The sequence below is a fragment of the Motacilla alba genome, chromosome 10 (assembly GCF_015832195.1).
Source record: "Motacilla alba alba isolate MOTALB_02 chromosome 10, Motacilla_alba_V1.0_pri, whole genome shotgun sequence".
NCBI classification, from domain to species: domain Eukaryota; kingdom Metazoa; phylum Chordata; class Aves; order Passeriformes; family Motacillidae; genus Motacilla; species Motacilla alba.
Genome location: NC_052025.1, coordinates 8,136,935 through 8,156,670, shown reverse-complemented (window position 1 = coordinate 8,156,670; position 19,736 = coordinate 8,136,935). Strand labels below are relative to the sequence as shown.

At 35.4% G+C, this 19,736-nt stretch overlaps 1 protein-coding gene across 4 annotated transcripts; it reads left to right on the top strand.

Moving 5' to 3' along the window:
• Nucleotides 1–105: 105 nt before the first annotated feature.
• Nucleotides 106–19,181, top strand: LOC119705142 (protein unc-13 homolog A-like). 4 transcript variants are annotated; one of them, XM_038147230.1, is made up of 9 exons: nucleotides 106–247; nucleotides 349–422; nucleotides 7,174–7,299; nucleotides 7,612–7,744; nucleotides 9,331–9,569; nucleotides 10,857–10,886; nucleotides 14,213–14,312; nucleotides 16,204–16,321; nucleotides 18,023–19,181. In XM_038147230.1, exons 5-9 carry the CDS (start codon nucleotides 9,548–9,550, stop codon nucleotides 18,194–18,196), a joined length of 444 nt encoding a protein of 147 aa, XP_038003158.1. In that variant the 5' UTR covers nucleotides 106–247; nucleotides 349–422; nucleotides 7,174–7,299; nucleotides 7,612–7,744; nucleotides 9,331–9,547; the 3' UTR covers nucleotides 18,197–19,181. The 4 variants fall into 4 exon arrangements, with proteins under 4 accessions (XP_038003158.1, XP_038003160.1, XP_038003159.1 ...); XM_038147232.1 differs by having other exon boundaries at nucleotides 115–247; nucleotides 353–422; XM_038147231.1 differs by having other exon boundaries at nucleotides 127–247; nucleotides 326–422.
• The last annotated feature ends 555 nt before the right edge of the window (nucleotides 19,182–19,736 follow it).

Here is a 19,736-nt window from a genome sequence, read left to right as displayed (position 1 = left end):
ATGGGCAGGGGGCCCAGCCCGCCCCTCAAAGCTGCCCCACGGAGCGATGAGACGCAGGAATCTTCTCCTTTGCCCGCCCTGCCTTAAGTACGGTGAAAAGAACATTTCCGCTGGCAGGAGGCGGGTGGGGTGTGATTTCCCGCAGGTGTGGGACCAGCAGCAGCTGAGGGAGCTCGAGGGCCCTCACCCAGCGCGCTGCGTGAGCACCTGGCGGCGTGAGGGCTGTGTATCGGCCAGGATGCGTCTTGTAAGTTTCTGTTTGAAAATAATTCATAAACTGCGCCGAATGAATACTGTAAGAACGTGAAACGCAATGTATGTTCAGTCTTTTTCTTTTTTGTTCCAAAGTCAGTCCCGGAGAAGATTAGACCTGCAGGAGATTCTCGTGAGGAGCGGAGCTGAACGTGCTGTGTAGTGCACAGGTGAGTTCATCTTAACTACGCACGTCCTTAGTCACAGTCACATCTAGGGCTACAAACAACATCATGAGACTCACTACATTAAAAAAAAAACATTCTATTCTCTAAAATTATGTCTTCCTACATTTGTTTGCCGAAAATCCACAGGGAATTAGAAGGATGTCAAAAGATTTAACTATAGTTTTATTGCCTATAGTTTTCCTTTTTTAATATAATGAATGTAGTAGCTAGAGTATGCAATATTTTATTTTAGTATTATTGAATTGACTTACATCAAGACTATTTCCCGAAGATATCTGCCTTGACTTAAACAGTAATGTTCTCAAGTATGCTAATGTGATTACAGTCTGCATCAATAGGTTATGTTTTATAGGTAAGTGAATGCAATAAATAAAGACAAAAGCATGTAAAGTTTGTAATTCTTTGAAACATATTTCTTGCAAACTTTTTTCCTAGCACTTCTGTGGTTTGGATTTCAAAATATTTTTAATTCAATAAAATGAAAAACTTTGAAGATGAGACTTCTTAAATTGCTTCACCATATGAATCATTTTATGTAGACAAGTTATAAGTCATGAAAATAGAGCTTTAATGTAAAGGGTGATATTTGATTAAACTGCATCAGGCTAAGTATTGAATACTTGGTATTGAAATATGGTATGCCAGTTGAAAACTTACAAATATACTTCTTTTTCTGGGCTTGCTTATGGAAATTTTAGTAACAATCATATTGAAAGCAAAATGAGACTGTAGAAGTCAGCTTACTTTAGGAACCTTAATACTATTTTCCTCACAAACGGTGAACACTAGCCCTTTAAAGGCAATAGTGATAACTGGAACCTCAGCTGAAGTTTTTGGAGTCAAAAAATGCTATCAAGAATGTGAAATAATTGTATGAGACCAAGTAACCTAACAGATAAACTAGATATTGCTTGTGCTTTTTGACACTTCATGTGAGTCATGAATTTTGCCTGTGAACCTAAATAAATTATTTTGACAGCTACTCCTTAATCATTGATACATGGAGGTTTCCATAACACAAACTGTCACATACGTTTTAGAACAATTTGACACAAAGGGAAGGTCACACCAAAGACCTTAATTGCATCTTCTGCTCAGACAGGGTCACAAAACTGTGTGATTTCTATTTTGTCTTTCAGCAAGGTAGTTGTTGTCTTGGGAAAACAACTCACTCCATAAGAGTAGTATACTTTAATACCATAGAAATATATTTCATACAATCCTAGAACGGTTGGCCTTGGAGGAAGCCCTAAAGACCAGCTAGTTCCAAACCCCTGCCATGGGCAAGGATGACTTCCACTAGAACAGGTTGCTCAGAGCACCTTTCAACTGGGCCTTGAGTCCTTTCAGGGATGGAGCATCCACAGCTTCTCTGAGCAGCCTCTTCCAGTGTTTCACCACCCTCATAGAAAAGAATTCTAGTTCTTTTCTTAATTTTTGGTCTGCACACCACTTCATCTCATTCTATCCAAACATAATTCTCCATAACAGAATGTGTAAGGTGAAGTTTTGGTTTGGAAAAGTATTTTTCAGATTCTTTTGTTGGAGAATTTTTATTTTGGCTTGATGAACTGTTGCTTGATTCAGAAATGCAATGTTTCACTGCAGACTTGAGTGTTCTTATACTTGGGAAACACTGTGTAGCATTTGCACATTTGCCCATCAGTGGTTTACTTTTCCCATCTCTAATTTAATAAAACATTATATTTACTTCCATTGTGGAAAGCTTTGACAACTATTAATGAAAAGCACTTCAAAACTTTGAAAAAATCGGATACAAATATGAAAAACCGGGCCTGTTTCTTATGATCTGGGGTCATATAGGTACCTGTACATTCCTACTTCTCACAAAAAATAACATTCACTCACTATTTTATTAATCATTCAGATGATATATTCATTTCAGTCTCTGTTTTTATTGTCATAATCACCCAATAATTAATTTCTCTAGTTTTCTTCTCTTCATCTTCTTTTAAAGATTTTTCTCTTTATCTGAATGGGTGGCAAAGCAATTTCGATAAACTGAAATATTTATCTGGCCTCAATTAGCAATCAAGGCAGGTTTCTGAGATGAATAAGAGCAATTAGTGGTTAACAACATTGTTGACCGACATCACATACTGAAATTTGAAACAGCATTAGCTTAGATTGCATTACTGGATAGTTGTCAAGTAGTGAGATTTTATTGTATTATCTTATGTATAATGTGATGAAATATTGATGAAAAAATGTCACATTTCATGGCAGTGGAGGTATTGTTTTGCAAAGATAAGCTATGGGTGTGTTTACCATTGGCTAAATTTCTGGAAAATGCTGTTGATTAAATCAGCAAACCTTTATGAGAATAAATGTAATTTCACAAATTGCTGTCAGATAAAAGATTGAGATAAGCCCTGTACTTGTTACATTGTGGAAATGAAGCCAGGCAATGTTAGGTAATACAGAATTCAACATACTAATCATTTTCCTGTTGTATTTACAAATTGTAGTTTCTGTTTGAGTTTTTCCCTGAAAATGATAAAACTGTAGACACTAGATCCGTCAAAGGGGTAGGTTCACAACGTTATTCATTTTAAAATGCATAATAAATACGGGTTTGTTTATTTATTGTAATTACCAAGGACTGTCATGGTCAGTTTTAGCCACGAGAGGGAGCGAAGTGCAAGCAGGGAGGAAGGTGAAACCCCAATTCATTCTCTCTGCTCGGCCTGCAAAACGGGACTGGTTATTGTTCAGTTGCAGCTCTACGGCATTCGGAGCTCGCAGAAGTCACCTCCTTGTTTTGTTGTTCTCGTAAATATTTTTGAGCGCTTTTTCCTTGCTATGCTTCCTCACTTCACACTTTTGCCTTGCAATATTGTATGTATAAAATGGATTTATCATTCATTCTTTGTGCTTTTCTGAGGAGAAGTGTGGAAGGGGGGAAAAATATAAGGGAATTTCTGTAAGAACTTTTCCCAATTTTTAAAATGTCTTATTGTAAGGACCATAATCATGCCTTTTCTGGTATTCTTGATCCTGTAAGACCACATATATTTGTTTCTAAGAGTTCCTTGCTTAATACTTTTGTGGGACATGAGAATCCAAAAGAAAGATATGATCTATTGTTTTTCTATAGAAACAGGATGGGAAATATTTGGATTTCTTGTAAGTATGTATTTAAGGTGGCTTTAGGGTATAATGTAATTTTTTTTAAATAAAAGACTGAAAATGCTGAGCTATTATGGGTACTTTAAAATATTAATTTAAAAATTTCCTATGTATTTATTTAACAGACCCAGGAAATAAAGAAGCCTCAGGTTTTTGTTTTGTTTTGTTTTGGGGTTTTTTTGGTTTTTTGGTTTTTTGCTATGGTTTCATGGCTTCTTTTTAATGTAAATATTTTTAAAGTAAGCTGAAGAGAGGATTGTGATTGTAAAAATATGGGTACAGAGCTGATGTAGATTAAAAGCATTCATTGAGTATCCCAGGAATTGAGCATTTTTGAAAGCATTAAGAAAAGGTTTGTGAAATTTGCAGCAGATGTAACTAATAGTAAACTCATAAGATTTTGTGGGTTAACTGGGTTAGAAAAAATTCTGCTAAGTATCTGAGTAGTCAAACTCAAACTGTTTGTTTGCTTAGGGACTTTTTTTCTCATTTAAGATTGGAGAGGAAAGAATTACTGAGCTTACCTAACTTTTTTGGTAGGGGCTTTGTTCTGCCACCTTTTTTCACATACAGAGCCGTACTACTGACACCAAGACAGCTGGTTAGGTTCAAGCATTCCATTAAATCAAAAGTTCAAAGGAATGCATGTGTACAAACAGGCATGGAACAATGAAAAATGACATCTATTTGAGATGACTAGGACAAGATGTGGAGGCCAAAGTAATAAATCTAGTGCACATAATGAATAAAATTTAAGTTTCTGGAAAAATAATTAAGATTCATTTTCTATGGTATTAAAAGGAAATAGACAAGTTTACTCCCTGGGTATGAATTTCAAGAAGAATGAACAAAGGGATACATTTTTGTTGTTGTTGTCTCAAAGTTTTCATGTGTACCTTGAAATAGAGTTCTGTGTTTTTGTAATTTCTTTTGTGAAGTTAACTGTTTACTATGCTATGGTTTAATAGCTACGTAAGATTTGGAAACCCACAAAGCTGATTTGGAAATATGAAGTCATTGCTGCTTTCCAGAGCAAATCAGACACAAGCCACTAGGTGTCCCTAAATGTAAAATAAAAGCAGTCAAGAAGGTAGGTGAGAGCGCATGGAGCAGCAATGAAAGAGACTGGAAAACATTTCCTTTCATAGGGAACAAGCTGACAATCAGTTACTGAGCACAAATGCTTGATTTGGCCTCTGATAAACTGAGATTCTTTTGAAACTTATTCCTTCTTTATTAACACAAACACAGTTTTTGTGTGACAGCAAGCAATTTTACGTAAATCATACCAATGAGTAGCAATGCTAACAACAAAATGAAAACTTCAGAAAATCTTGGTTAACTTATAATAAATTGTAAAAAAGAAAACACATATTTTTACAAGATTTGTTTTTCCTTGCATTATTTAAGGTCACTTTTTCTGAGCTGCCGTGGTGCACAAAGGGATCAATGCTTTCTGGGCCATATGAGGTCAGTGGTCCAGATGCCTGCATCACTGAAGAGACAGGCCGCAGTGGGGACAGAACTGTCCCCAAATTTAAGGACCATAATCACATACTGTATGAATAGGTGATCCTCTGCCTGGTTAGGGTAGTGGTACAGTGACAGGTTTGTACATATTCAGTTTCTACTTATGCAAAATATGAAAAATGTTTATTTTCAATGCATTCTTGATTAGATAATCCAAAACCACTGTACAGAAACTAATTCCAACACTATTTGCAAAAGACAGATAAGTGGTAGTTTTCTGAGTATTTTTCAAATTTAAGTCAAGGAAGGAAAGATTTGAAGTGACATAGAAAATTTGTGCACAAAACCCTTAAGGTTAATGAATGAATAATCTATTTATTTCTAAAAGTTTAGGACCAAAATAAAAATTATATGGGCTTCTCAATGCCTGTAAATATTCAATTATGCAAAATTCTAAATTTGAGACACTTATTTTTAGTTTGAATACCACTTTTCTGCAATATAGTAACAAACTTGTGCGATAAGTTTATTTGTAGTCTAAAAGCCTATTATCTCCTGTGACTGTCACAAATATGACAAGTAGAATATGAATCTATGACAAGTTCTTGTATTTTTGTTTGTGTTAAAAGTTTAGGATTTTTTATTGCTGTGGCTTGACTTCAGTACAGTTTAGGAGATTAATAACAGGTGCTTCAATAAGATTTATATTCTTGATATTTAATAACACATAACATTTTGAAGGAGGGCCCTTCATATGTTTCCTCTTGGAAAAGGGTCAATGGAGTGCTTTGAACTCGTTTATCCAGGTGATTCTTGTGAAGCCCAGAATACATAGTTGTTTCTATCTTTTGGAGGCAAGGACAAAACTGATCTAATTTGTAGCTCCTATCTTCAATATTGCTCATGGTATTTCAGGGTCAGAAATCAACTGATTGATTTTCTGCTTATCCTGTCGCTTTGATGATGTATCTCTTGATAGCATATTTTGTTACAGAGTTCATTATTTCTATCTTTTATCACTTATGAAGTCTACTGAAAATTATAGTACACACCTGGGAATGCAGAATCTATATTTTTGAAAGGTAGAAATGAACTGCCTGGGAAAAGTGATTTTTTTTTCTTGCTTTGCTGGTTGAATTCCTGTTCATGAGTTTCAGGTTTCTGTGTCATAAGGATCACATAATGATAATATAGCTATTTATCTTTGAATTTGATCAGAAGAGTGTGTCATTTTTTTCTCATGCCAGACAAAAATCTTCTCCCACTAGTTTTTATTTTAAGCCAGTAACTGGCTTCAAGGGGAATGCAAAGAAAACATTTCATGACCCACTCTTCTCAGGTGGCTGGCATATTTCTTCATGGGCAAGTGTTAAGGAGGTTCTGATGAATTTTGGTCAGCTGAAAAATTCACTCTCTGAATTAATTTGCAAAGGAGCATATTTGCTTTCTCCTCAAGGGAAGAATTTCAGAAAAAAAGATAGTTAAAATATTGGTATTCCAAGGCCCTAAGTTCTTTAAAACCAAACATGGGTCAGCATAAAATTAGCCAAGAGAAGAGAGCTTCATGATGGCCTCAGACAAAAATGTAGGGTATACAAGGAGACTGTTCCTACACTCTGTATTTGTAGTAAGGATTTAAATTTGGAATTTTTTTTTCTCACCAGGGTTTTTTAAGATATTCTCTCCTCAATAACTGAAATATCTTGAAACAACAATAAGCTATGTTTTCATTTTCCTGTGAAAGCTGGGAGGTTGTCTTCCACATTTTTTTGCAATCAGTATTCAAATGTGCTCTCTTTTCCTTTTAGAAAATAACATATTGGAATCTGAGTTCATGACTTAATTATTGCATTTCAAGTATCCTGTAGAGGAGAAACTTCCTGAAAAGAACAATATGTAGTTTTAATGCCAAATAGGTGAATCATCGGAGTGAAACATCTAATAACAGACGTCCTTAAAAACAGCATTATACCTAATTACTCTCTTCTATGGAATAGTGAACTGAAACCATAAGCAGTTTTAAAATAGTTTAGTTGAAAAATGTAATGTAAACAATTAATTTTGCTCTTTTTTTTTCTTTTTTATTTTTCTAAATTCTTGATTCTACATATAGGTCTGTGGTGTTAGGACCTTTTAACTGAAGTCAACATATAGGACTGAAGTGCTATATCAGGCATTAAATAATAACTGTAATATTGGAAGGGGGAAAACCTTGGGGAAGGCATGGCAGAGTGATAGGGTAAGTACTTGAGTTACTGAAGCATGGATTTTGTCCTGCGGCTTCTACTCTTATGCCCTTTAGCCAAACACCATCTTGACAGCTTGTTCCAGCACAGTGCTCCTCACTATTCTTTTGTTAAATATAATAAATGCTTTTTCCAAATGAAAGAGCATTCGTGCATGCCCTGTTCCCAGTCCACAGTGACCTTCTGTCTATGTTCAGGTATTCTCTTCCTATTTCTTACCATAAAATCGTAACATCTTTCTTAATTGCTTATGTAAAAAACAATCATGGCATCACAGTAAAGTAAATGAACAATAATGACCACAGTTGAAGCCTCAATCCAAGGATTGAAGGAAGAAATCAGCATTCCATATGATGGGCCCTGGTATCTGAGAATGGGCATGGAAGAAAGGAAGAGCCAGGTTTGCACAGTTCCAGATGGATACAGAGATGCACCTGTGTAAGTCTGATTCATGCTAAGGTTTACTGTCAATTCTACTTACCTAACCTTACTAGGCAATGATTAGGTTTTTGTTCCAAGTAAATATTGTTTTTCATGGGATCCAAATGCAGCCTTGGCATCAGTGCCTCATCCTGTGTGTACCAGACTAGCTTTGGTAACTTCACTAGAGCTCCATTGTTTGCATAAGGTGGAAACCTGTCTCTAAGACTATCAGTTGGCTGTGGGAGACTTGTTCAGAACACAACTCAGAAGAGAGATATGCAAATATATTAATTTAAAACACAAGACCAAAATGTAATAGGTTAATAACTTCGCATTACAGCATAGTAGCATGACTCTGAAACAACATAAGTACATCTTATGACATCTCCATGGAGGGAAAAAACCTACACACACATTATGTATAGAGACTGTAAGCTTTCATAATCTCCTGAATTAAATTTACTTCAGTGTCACTTTTAACAATTTTACCTTGTGGACTATCACAGAATCACAGGTAAGGAAACTCTCAATATCATCTAGTCCAACATCGTTGCTTAAAACTGGGTCAGCAAGAGCAGGTTGCTCAGGATTGGATTCAGTCATGTCTGGGATATTACCAAGGGCAAAAAAACTCCACAGCCTTTCTGGGCAGCCTATTTTAGTGTTAAACTACTCTCACAGTAAAAAAAAAAAAGAGGTTTCTGTGAGCTCCAGTTTGTGCCCCTGGCCTGTTCACCTGTTACTAGATAATAATCAGAAGAGTCAGTCTTTTTTACACCTCTCGTCAGGTTTTTATAAACATTGATTAAACCCACCCCACCTCCCCAAGCTTTCTCACAGCCTGGCTCAACAATCTGAGCTCTCGCCTGTGTTTTGAGGTGGGCCATCTTCGAGACCCAGTTTCTTTTAACTGCAGACAGCCCCTCCTGAATTCCCCTCTGATCCAAGGACACTCCTCTACTTGAATTCGACACCTCAGACTTCAGTTATAATATGATGGAGACTCAAAAATTTACAAAGTAAAATATTTTGGGTCTGTGGAAATATATATACGGTTAACCACAATTAGAAACAAAAAACAAAAGCAAACAAAAAAAACCACAACACAATATAATGTGAACAAGTAGTCATAAACAGCATGGTTTTTGTTGAGTACAATAATTTGAATAGTTGTAAAATGTTTTAAAATTTCATGAGAATGTTTATTATGTTATGAAATGCTGCAACAGAATGAGAAATTCATTAAGTATAATAAAATTCAATTGTTTGTGCAATGTTTCTTTCTACTATTTTATAAAATTACTTTCGCTTAGATATAGCATAGAAAGTGTTCTCTGTGGCTCTGCAGTTAAAGAAAAAAGCCTTAAACTTTCTGTATTCCAAACTGGCTGCTTTGCAAGTATCAAAATCAAAGCTTAAGGGCTCCAAGAGTATGTTCTTAATAAAATAGTTGCACTGATGTTGTTACTTCTGGAAAAGATGGCATTCGGAAATGTGTTTAGACTAGAGACAGCTGCATACAGCAGATAGAAGCTGAGGAAATGAGGGTAAGGAAGCAGTTGTAATATTTCTCCTTTCCTCTTCCATGTCTGTGTGTAAAGAGGGAGAAGCAATTTGTCATCTCTGCTCCATCAGTTGATTGGCTTCCCTCCATGTGAGCCATGGGAGGAGCGTGCTGCAAAAGTGAAACACACATGCAGTGAGGGAGCAGCAGCAGAAGAGTAATTTAATTCAAGCCAAACTATTTCTTTTCCTTTTGTATTAAAAAAAAAAAGCCTGAATTTCAATGTGTGGTCTTTAAAATATTATTCCGCTGGAATGGAACTTCTCTCTGTAAAAGGTAGGTTTTTCTTATCAAGCTCCTTCATCCATGTGACAAGTATTTAGTACGTAGCTATGAGAAGTAACTTCAGAGTGTGCAGTTGTGTGTTGCTCTTTTATGTTGATGAGAATATTTCTTGCAGTACTTCCTCCAAGGGAAGTATGTAAATTGTGCTCTCTCATAGAGCAGTTGAATTGCTGCAGTGTTTGGCCTCTGTAGCTTAGCAATACTTAGGCCCCTCAGCATTTGCTTTGAAAGTTTCCTGAGCATGAGATGTGATGGAATTATTCAGGCTGACAGACATTTTTGTTAAGTGTGGTGCAGTTCCATAGAGTTCTTAGGGATATTTAGGGAGAGATGAAAGCAAGAATAAGTAATAGGAAGGTACATGTGATTAAGCAAATGGAAAGGATATTGGAAAACAATGGCAATCTCTTGGGAACCTTTACAGTGTAAAGTAGAGGACTCATAATTTTGTTTTATTGGCAATTACTAGGTCCTAAGTATAGCAATAAAGTATATGACGTATACATACATGAATATATTCATAGAGCAGGTTTAATTATTGTAGGACTACAGAGAGGCTTCATTTAGATTATACTGAACTGTGGTGCATGTATTGACTTGGCAGGGAAATTGAAAGAATATTTAATATTGTTTAAAAGACTAAATTTTTTAAACTTTATTAGTCAGATACTTGATACAAAATTCTGACCAGGTTAAATTTTCATACCTATGACTACCTGAATCACAATCCTGTTAGCTTCAGAGCATTTTTCATTAATGGAGGAGATATCATAATGTGGAACTTTAAGTTGTTGAGTAAAATCAGAATTTGAAATGTTCACTTTTTATTTGGTAAGGTGTTTACTCAAGTATGTCCTTTCTGGGTAGAATAAATACACTGTAATAAAGGATTCATTGTAAAATGATAGAGTTATTTTAGATTATATATAGTCTTCTGGGACTATTATGGGGAAGAATTAAGGACTGACATTATGAGGTGATGAATAATAAATATAATACCCTTCCTGGACACCTGACCTCCATTCTGCCCTCTGTGTTTATTAAGTTCCTGTAAAGTACAAACAGTTTTCTCATATCTTTTTTCCCAAAGAATTCCAAGCAGTCATGTTATCTTCCCACTTTTTTAAGTACTTGTTTTCATTTTTGGTTGAGTTTTTTTATACCACATAAATCCCTTAGATTTTAATTTTCATAAAACTTGTTGGAAAACTGTGTTAAAGTATTATCTGAAACTAATAATATGGTTTGTTTGATTTTTTTTTTTTTTTTTTGATACAGTGAAAAAAGGAAGGTTGGATAAAACAACTGGTAAGTCTAGTTCCGTCTTCAATTTCTGCTTTATGTTTTTCCTTCTTAGGTATAGGGTTCTGTATCACACCAAAGAATCTTTTAAGCTTGGGACTACTTTGACACCTTGGATCAACAGTATAGTACAAAATAAATGTGTAAAGAATTATGCATATATTTTAAAGATCAAATTAAAAACCAAGGTTGTGAGATGAGATAATTTGTAATTTTAAATTATGAGATGTTATTGTATGCAAGCTAGTGATATTTAAAATATATTTCAACTACAGCAAATTTTTACATAATTTGATGACCTAAATTGGTCAATAGAAACTTTTTTTAAATAAGGAGATTACAGTACTTCAGCTTAGCCAGTGTGGAGAAGAGAAGGTGTCTGAATTTTCCAGATGAGGAAATAGAGACAGGAGACACTGATGGAGAGTTGTAGTGACCAGGTGTATACCCTAGGCAATAAATGTGAGCAAAACCAAGCTGCCCAGGTCTACACCAGTCTGTCTCCATGACCCAGACAGCCGTGGTGGAAAAGAAAGTCCAAACACAGCCAGAGGTTTCTTGCACATAAGTACACTGCGAATTTAAGGCCTTCAAGAAGTTTGTAATTACTATGTCTCAGCAAAAGCTGATATACAACTTAATCAGTGCAGCAAAAATTGCCAGTAGATGTCTGGCTAATAGATGTAAGCTAATTAAAATTGTTTAAAGTTCTCTGGATTAAAGAAATGTCACCTAAATGGATACAGGTAGAACTGCTAGTTCTTCTAACAACAGGCTATGAAATATGTATGCAAAGCATAGACTGAAAAGTCTTTTCTCTTTCATTGAGATCCTAATGCAATAAAAAATGTTATAATGTTATATTATATTAGTACTCAAGAAGTGATAATTTACAGAACATGATTATCAAAATCATTTGATAAAATATAACTATAATTTTCCTTTAAATGCTGTTGAAGTCTTGTTAATGCCATAAATACTGGCAATGAAGTTTGAGTGGTATAGTCTCTGATAATTGGTGATGTTTCCTTTTGTAGGTGATGAGTGAGAGCAGTCTTGAAATGCTGACATTTCTCAAAACTCTGTTATTCTCCTGTAGTTTATTTACTCCTTTGTGTAAGCTGCTCTCTTCTGTTTTGGATTGAAAGCTGAAAGTATGAGCAGGTGGATATCCTGCCCTATTTCTTTTCATAAAAATTGCATTATGTGCCTCCAGGTTTTGACAGGTAAAGGGTTGGAAGCTGCAATAATGGCTTTGTGCCATTACAAACAAAACAAAACTTCTTATCATGTAGGAAAATTGACAGCTCCTCTCCAGTGCGAGGGTATTGTAATGATATTCACCCTTGACAGTGTTATTCTTCAAGGAGGTTACATATTCAGTTATTTAAAAGGTGGAATATTCTTAAAGGAGGTTACATACTCAGTTATTTAAAAGGTGGAGTATCTACATTTTCTTATTTGACTTAACTCATGGCATTTAAAGAGGGTGGATTAGTCAAAAAGCACTGAAGGGTAAGATTTAGATCCAGAGAAGAGGCCAAGGAACTACTGGAGAAGTAGCTAATTTAAAAAGGAGATGGCAGAGTTTCAGACAACACTATAATGCAGGCAGTCCAAGATTATTTTTTTATTTTTCTTGCTAGAAAAGGAGCTGCAAAAGGATACCAGGTGATTAGGTCTGATCATCTGGTGTGGCACATGAAAAACACGTGAAACTTACAAATGGAAAATTAGAATTGAATATGAAATAATGCAACAATGAAACAGATTACCACTAAAATTGTGGGTTTAAGTTTCTACCTTGTAATTTATGGCTTCATTTAAAGGAGATTCCTTTTATTTATGAGGGAAGCTGGTATTGTAGCTTTAATTTACATGCGTGCTCTAAATGGCTGAAGTTAAACATGGTAGATTGCTATTTTTCAGCCAAGCAATTTAGAGTTCTTCTGAAAATTTCTTTGAGTTGCAAGTTCTCCCAACTATAAAAAAGTTATGCAACTACAAAAGATTTTGCAAATTTTTGTTTTGTTTGCCTCAGTTACACAGAATGATGGTGTGTGAACCATGCCTTGTTGATGCTGTTTCTCACACATAAGTTACCAGACTCCTAAATTCATATTGACTTTGTCACATTTTTTCAGTATAAAAACAAAGTCATGTTTGAGAAGACTGGTCCACTGAGTTTTAGAAAATAAATAGATAACATTGGGCACTGTTGACTTTTTTTATTAAAAAAAAAATTTCCGTTACATGATATCTTTAGTTCTTTGGTCAAATATTATAATCGGTCCTAATAATAAGATCTACATCCGGGATGTACATAGCCGATGCTTGTCCTTCACACCTTTTGTTAAGTGCAGTGTAATTTGATACAACTTACTCAGTGATCTATTGTAGACACTGACAGCTTCCCTCCAGCTCTGTGTTTGATTGACCTCTGGTAATACAGACAGTTCACAAATTCTGTTCTTGGCTATGTCTTGTATATATGTATTTCGGCAGTGCTTGTATTAAAAATGTCTTTTTTTCAGTCATGTTTCAATGTTAATCCCTGCCAAGGATGCTGGAGGGTAGTGAAGGATGTGTTACATGCACGCAAACTAGAAAGCCATGTTCACTGAGATGATAGAATGTGCCTTTGCAGCCTTAGATTCCTGTGTCAGGCCCTGCAGGATAGAGCTTTCCCTCAGTTCTTTTGCTTTTTTCTGTCAGTGATATTTTCAACCACTTTGGAATTTTAAAAGTTTTATTCTTTTTGCTTATGAGGTCTGATTTTATGAATACTCACACTCTGCCTTTACAGAGGCATTTATAAAAATCTATGAGTTCATATGGGGCTGCACCTGAAACCCATTTTGCTGCTGCATATACACACAAAACTCAATTCATGCACAACAACTGAATTACATGTTACAAGTCTATGGTCTTGCCTTAATTGGACATAAAAGCCAGTTAGCCCGTCCCCAGTATTATTGTATCAATTAAAAGGCAAAAAAAAAAATTCTGATTTGCAGAAAAGGAGTGTGCACTGGTTTCCTGTGAGAGCTGCCAGAGAGATTGATGAACAGTAAAAAGCTGTGTCTTGAAGCTGATCTTTAAAATATTCACATTTAGGATTATATTCTCTCCCACGTGTCATGGGCAGAGGTTTTCCTGTCATAGTCCTACTAAAACTAGTAAGAATTTCCTTGTTCACATCCACATATTTAACCCACACCAGTGGAGGTGTGTGTGAGGTGTGAGTTAAACCCTTGATGCCATATGGTTGTGTTTTCATCTTCTGGAAGGAACTAAAATGGGGTTTAATGTGCTGGTTATTTGTTTTTCAGACACATCTAAAACATATGTTGTTTTAAAAGTCCAGAATTTAAAAAGCACTACAATAGCTAGAAGAGGAAGGGAGCCTTGCTGGGAACAAGACTTCATGTTGTAAGTAAAAGGGAATTCTTATCAATTGATTTTGTTGTATCTTTGCTGTATTTGTATAGGGTAGAACAATTTAGTGTTTGTGAGGTCAGGTACAGAGCACAAAAGCAAGGGAAAAGTATCAGCTCAGAGAGAAGGTGCCAGACTAATTCTGGGGAACACAACTGAAATTAATTTTGCAAGCCACATGGCAGATCAAGGCCAGCAGTCAACAAGGGGAAGAATTTGTCTCCAAATTTCATTTCATATAATGTTTTAGGAATACAAGGAATGAGACAATAAAGAACTCAAACTGATCGTCACACAAACAGATTTTTGTTCACTTGTAGAAAAGATAGTTATGTTTCAGTGTAGAGGAATCACTGCTCTATGATAACACTTTGCTATGATGATTATTTCAGAACTACAGATTTAGACATAATAGTTCTATGAACCATTGGGCATGGATTGGATGACAGCATAAAAATTTCTCAGGAAGTAGATCAGTTAAACTTCAGCACTTGCCCTGTCCGTTACCTTTCAGGCAGGAGGCAATTAAAAATATTTTAAAGTGAGTATGTGTAACTTAACCTCTAAATTTTCCTGAGGAGTGTGTTATACTAATATTTAAAGCATTTGATTTGCTCTTGTGTAAATGCTTTTGCTCATATTATATGTAAATAAGTGTTCCATGGCATCATTAAAAATGACCAATTTATTAAGATTATTTTCTTCGTTTGCATTATCCTCATTACCGAACAATAGAAAACAACCTTTGTAGCAATTGAGTTATGAGGTTGCTGTAGCTCCATCTGCTGCCTACTCATCTATACAGCACAGCAGACTTTGAAAAGCAATTATAAACAAGTATTTACAAATATATTTATCTAGATTTTGATAAGTATACCATAGTTCATTATCTTAAGGACTCTCACTCCATGTCTGCCAGTAAAAATTATGTTCCATTGCTTGCAGATATTACCAGCTTGCATTTTTAAAGTTGCATACTACCTAACCTTTCAGTCTGCAGTTTCACTATTCAGTTGTCAGTTTAAAGGCTGTGGCCCAAAAAATACTAGAACATAAAAATGTGCAATTGGTCTTTGGTAACATATTTGTAAAGAGAAAAGCTGAATAAAACATAAATTCAATACATCTATTCAATTGCATAAAGCAAGTACAGCAGAAAATTAGGCCTTGATGCAGGATGATTTTAGAGAGCGATGTGATGATTTAAGTAGCTGTCCCAGAGGTGGCACCTGCCATTCTCTGATCTCATTTGTTCGTTTCCTGATGACTTTAAGTACACAGTAATGCTTTGTGGTACCCCACACAAATAAGTTGAAGATGAGTTTTACTACTTAAAATTAACGTAGATTGCATAAAATGAGTCCAGCAGAGACACCAATACCTACTTTATTATATTGTTCACATTTACAGAACTGGTCTGTAATGGGGAGCATTCCCTGAGGAAATGAACTCTCTCTTAATATTAATTCAATGTCATGAGGGAGTGACATGGCCTGATAAAACTTAATTTTGAATTCTTGCAAAATATGGTTGTGGTATGGTATTTTTTGGTCAAAACCAGCTAGTAATAAAATGCACATATCCTTTAATTGCAACTAAAATAGAGTCTGGATCTGCAGCTTTTGAAGTTGAGAGGTATTTTTCTGTTGCTCCAGCAGAACTGTGTTCATCATTTTGTAAGGACAATCCTGAACAATAAGATTTGAGATTGGCTTGTTCAGTCTAACATTTGTGTTCATCCTGCTAGATTGTATTTTACAAGTATACTGAAAAACCCCCACCTCTCTATCTGCTGTAAGAAGATAAGAATAAATTGCTTTGATAGATTGCTGAGCAGTTGAGATTACATTTTCATTTTAATGATCTCTAAATTCATTCTTTATAGTGAAATCCATGCTGATGGAAAGGGCTTCATTATAGAGCTGTGGAAGAAAGGCTTGCTCTGGGATAGCATTTTAGGAGTTTTATGGATTCCCCTTACCACTGTGGAATATGCAACAGATGTAAGTTGACTTTCTGTGGAAATATAAAGCACTGAGTAAAATCCAATAAATTTCCCATTCTTGGACTCCCTAGATAACAACATTTGTGATCAATGCATACTTCTAACTCTTTTGCTTCAGTTGTAATATTAAGGCATAATGTACATGTGGCTCTCAAAGTGACAACTGGTATGCATCAGCCATATACCATGGCTCAGATCCTGGACCAGGTATAACACAGAAGGTGAGTTAGGTTCAGCAGAACTTAGGAGAAATTAGATAAGCAGGCATGTTTGGCTTATATGATTAGAATGAAATAATTTTAAGTTCCATGATCTGGCTCTTGATTTCATGACCTTGGGTAAATCTGTATTAAAATGAGCAAAATACTTTTGTTCTCTTTCTCATGGGAATTGACCATGGTCTCAGAGAGGAAAACAGAAATATGCCCTGTGGTGCTACAGAAAAAAATTAATAGTACAGTGAGGACAAAGAAAAGGGTGAGTGGGGAAACTGGGTCAATACAGGAGTTATGTATCCACCATAGTCACTTGGCCACCAGAATGACTATACTTGCTTTCAGTAAGGAGTTCTTATTTTATAAAATAGAAAAAAAGGTTTTGGGGAGTGTGGAAATACTGAATCAAACTGTAACTGCTGCAAAAATCTATAAAATTTGGAAAAGGTAAGAGGTATCCTATTCTAATAATCCACAATTCTCCCAATCATAAATATGCTTTCATATGCATAGTCCCTAGAGGCTGTTTTTAAAGGAGTAACTGTGAATTAAAGAAGATTAAATTAATCCTTGCAAATAAAAATTGTTTGCCTTCTTTAATACTTATAAAAAAGGCAATTGAAGATGGGGTAAAGGTAAGAAAATCAGAGAATAACTTTATGCAGTATCTCTCATCGGATTCTATAGCCATTTCTTTACAGGAGCTAATAGATATTAATATATACATTGAACTGACATTTCAATGATTCTTCTCAGAAAATGGAAGCAGAGGAAGAAAGTCATTCCTGCTTAAATTAGAAAAGGCTCTGTATCACAGCTGCCAAGTGCCATTTCAAGCCCCAGGGCAAGTTGTTCTGCTCTGCTGCCCAAGCTGTTGCTGAGTTACAACTTGCTGACATAGAGGTTGTGGCTTGCTTGTAAATACTGAAACTTTAAACAAACAAAGATGCAAGATAAGAGATTGTTTCTTAATTTCTTCAGATCTTCTAAAACTTCTTTTATAATTAGTCCACTGTGGAACATTCTTAGTAATTTATCTTCCGGGTCTTAACCCTGCAGTTCTGTTCTAGGCTTTATAACTCAGAAATAACCTACAAGGGAGTGTTACTTTAGAAGCTCTTTTTTGGCTTGGTTATTAACTTAGATTGTTTCAGTCTTGCTAGACTGTACTTGTTTGGCACCAGTTCAAAGCTGAACTGGAAAATCTCTGTTCATAAAAGTAATTTTCAATATTCATATTTGTTTTGTCTTACTCATCGGACAACCTTAATGTCTATTTGTCTATATTGTTGTGCAAGTGTTATATTTTTAATTTGATGACTGAGAAAACTTGAAGTCCTAGCTAGTACATCAACAAAAGCTGGAAAATACTAAAATGGTGTTATAAAGGAGCTCCTGCTTGACTTAGGGGAAACTTTGTTCAGTAAAAAGTGCATGATGCTATAAATCCTGCCCAGGTAATTTCCATAACTTGTTTTTCCTAGGAAGGGCCAGGTTCCTGGTGGAGATTGCATTCTGAAGTAATAAAAAATGGAAGTGAGATTCAAGGCACAAAAACACCAACTTCTCATGAGATCTTACTAGATATCTACTTTGCATTGCCATTTGGTGAGTTACAGAGTAAGGTCCAGCATTCCAGCCATTCTATTTCTCTCTAAGTTCCTGTCATTTCTCCTGAGTTCCTGAAATACACCATCAAATAGCAATTTTTCTATAGAATCCTAAATGCCTATTCATCACCAGACCATTTCCACAATTGATACTGGTAATTGTTACTGGTAAGTAAGAACCACATCCCACAGGGAGGTGGATGAGCAGTTTCAGTAGCTAATGGCGATCCACATGCGGATTGCAGAACTAAAGAAGGAAGTACTCCTTCAGGGTCTGTACTAGAGCCTGTGTGTTACAGCTCTGCAGCACATCAGCCTTGACCAATGCACAATGTAAATTTTAATAAAATCCAGGCCTTCACAGCATTTTTTACCTTCCTAGCAAAGGTTGTCTGCCTTTATTTTTAGTGCATATGAAGATGGAAACTATTTCTATTTCTGTATATATGAATGTAGTGTAAATGAGGGTAGAAATTGAAAGTGAACTTCAAATAATACATCACCACACATTACTTCCAGATATAATACAATGAGATAGATTTTGCTAAGATTATCAATCAATCCATATGACGTGGTCTATCTCCAAATAAGGTCACAAACATAATTTAGCTTAACATCTTACTCTTTAAATAGTCTAATGAACTGTGTCTGAAAAGATTAATCCTAAAATTTATGCAAGAATAAAGTAAAAAAAGCGAAGCAGTGTGAATAAGAAACTCTATGAAAAGGAGGACTAGAAATTATACCAATAGTATGCTCTTTGATTGTCTAATTTATTTTTTAAATGCATTGTCTTTGATTAAACTTGGTAAATTGTTTTTGGGTGTAATCTGCATGATTCCTGTTAATACATCAGTTGGAATACATATCTTTTTACAGAGTGACTGTGGACTACTTCAGTTTCTTGTAAGCTACAACATAGTCTGCCTTTTTTCCTTTTTTTTTTTCCTTTTTCCCCCCCTTTCTTTCTTTTTCCTTTTCTTTTTTTTTTTTTTAACAAAATTTACTTCTTTACTACTTGGCCAAAAGAATTTCTAAATATAACCTCTGCACTAGTTGCGTTCTGGATTTTGTTTGCTTTGTTTTTTTGATATGTTGAATTAGCAGAATATTTTATGTCCTTACATCATTCTCATATCTAGAAACATAGTGTAAATCTGGAACAGGAACTCTAATTGTGTGTTTACAAGATGTAAATTCAGATTTTTGGTTATTTCAGGCTGCTACTTGGAGAGAATGTTGGTTTGTATGTTGAAGCTTGTATACTGATTTCAAAAAAATATACTTGGAAAAAGTTCCCAAGGCAGGCCCTGGGACTGCAGTCACAGAGTGCTGTGAAAATCCTGTAGAGGTCACTCTTAAGCTGTAGTTTCTTCATAGAGGCAGGCATTCAAAAGCATTATGACTTGATTATTGAGAAAGCCAGGATTATCATCTACCTGGGATTTGGCGAGGGCATTTTCATTGCTTGTCCTATTGAATGACTCAGCTCAGTTATGAGCATCTGAGAATCTTTCATTGACTGTTGGAATCAGTACAGCCTCTTTATTATCCCAAATTACACTAGAAAGGTAGAAGACTGCAGTTA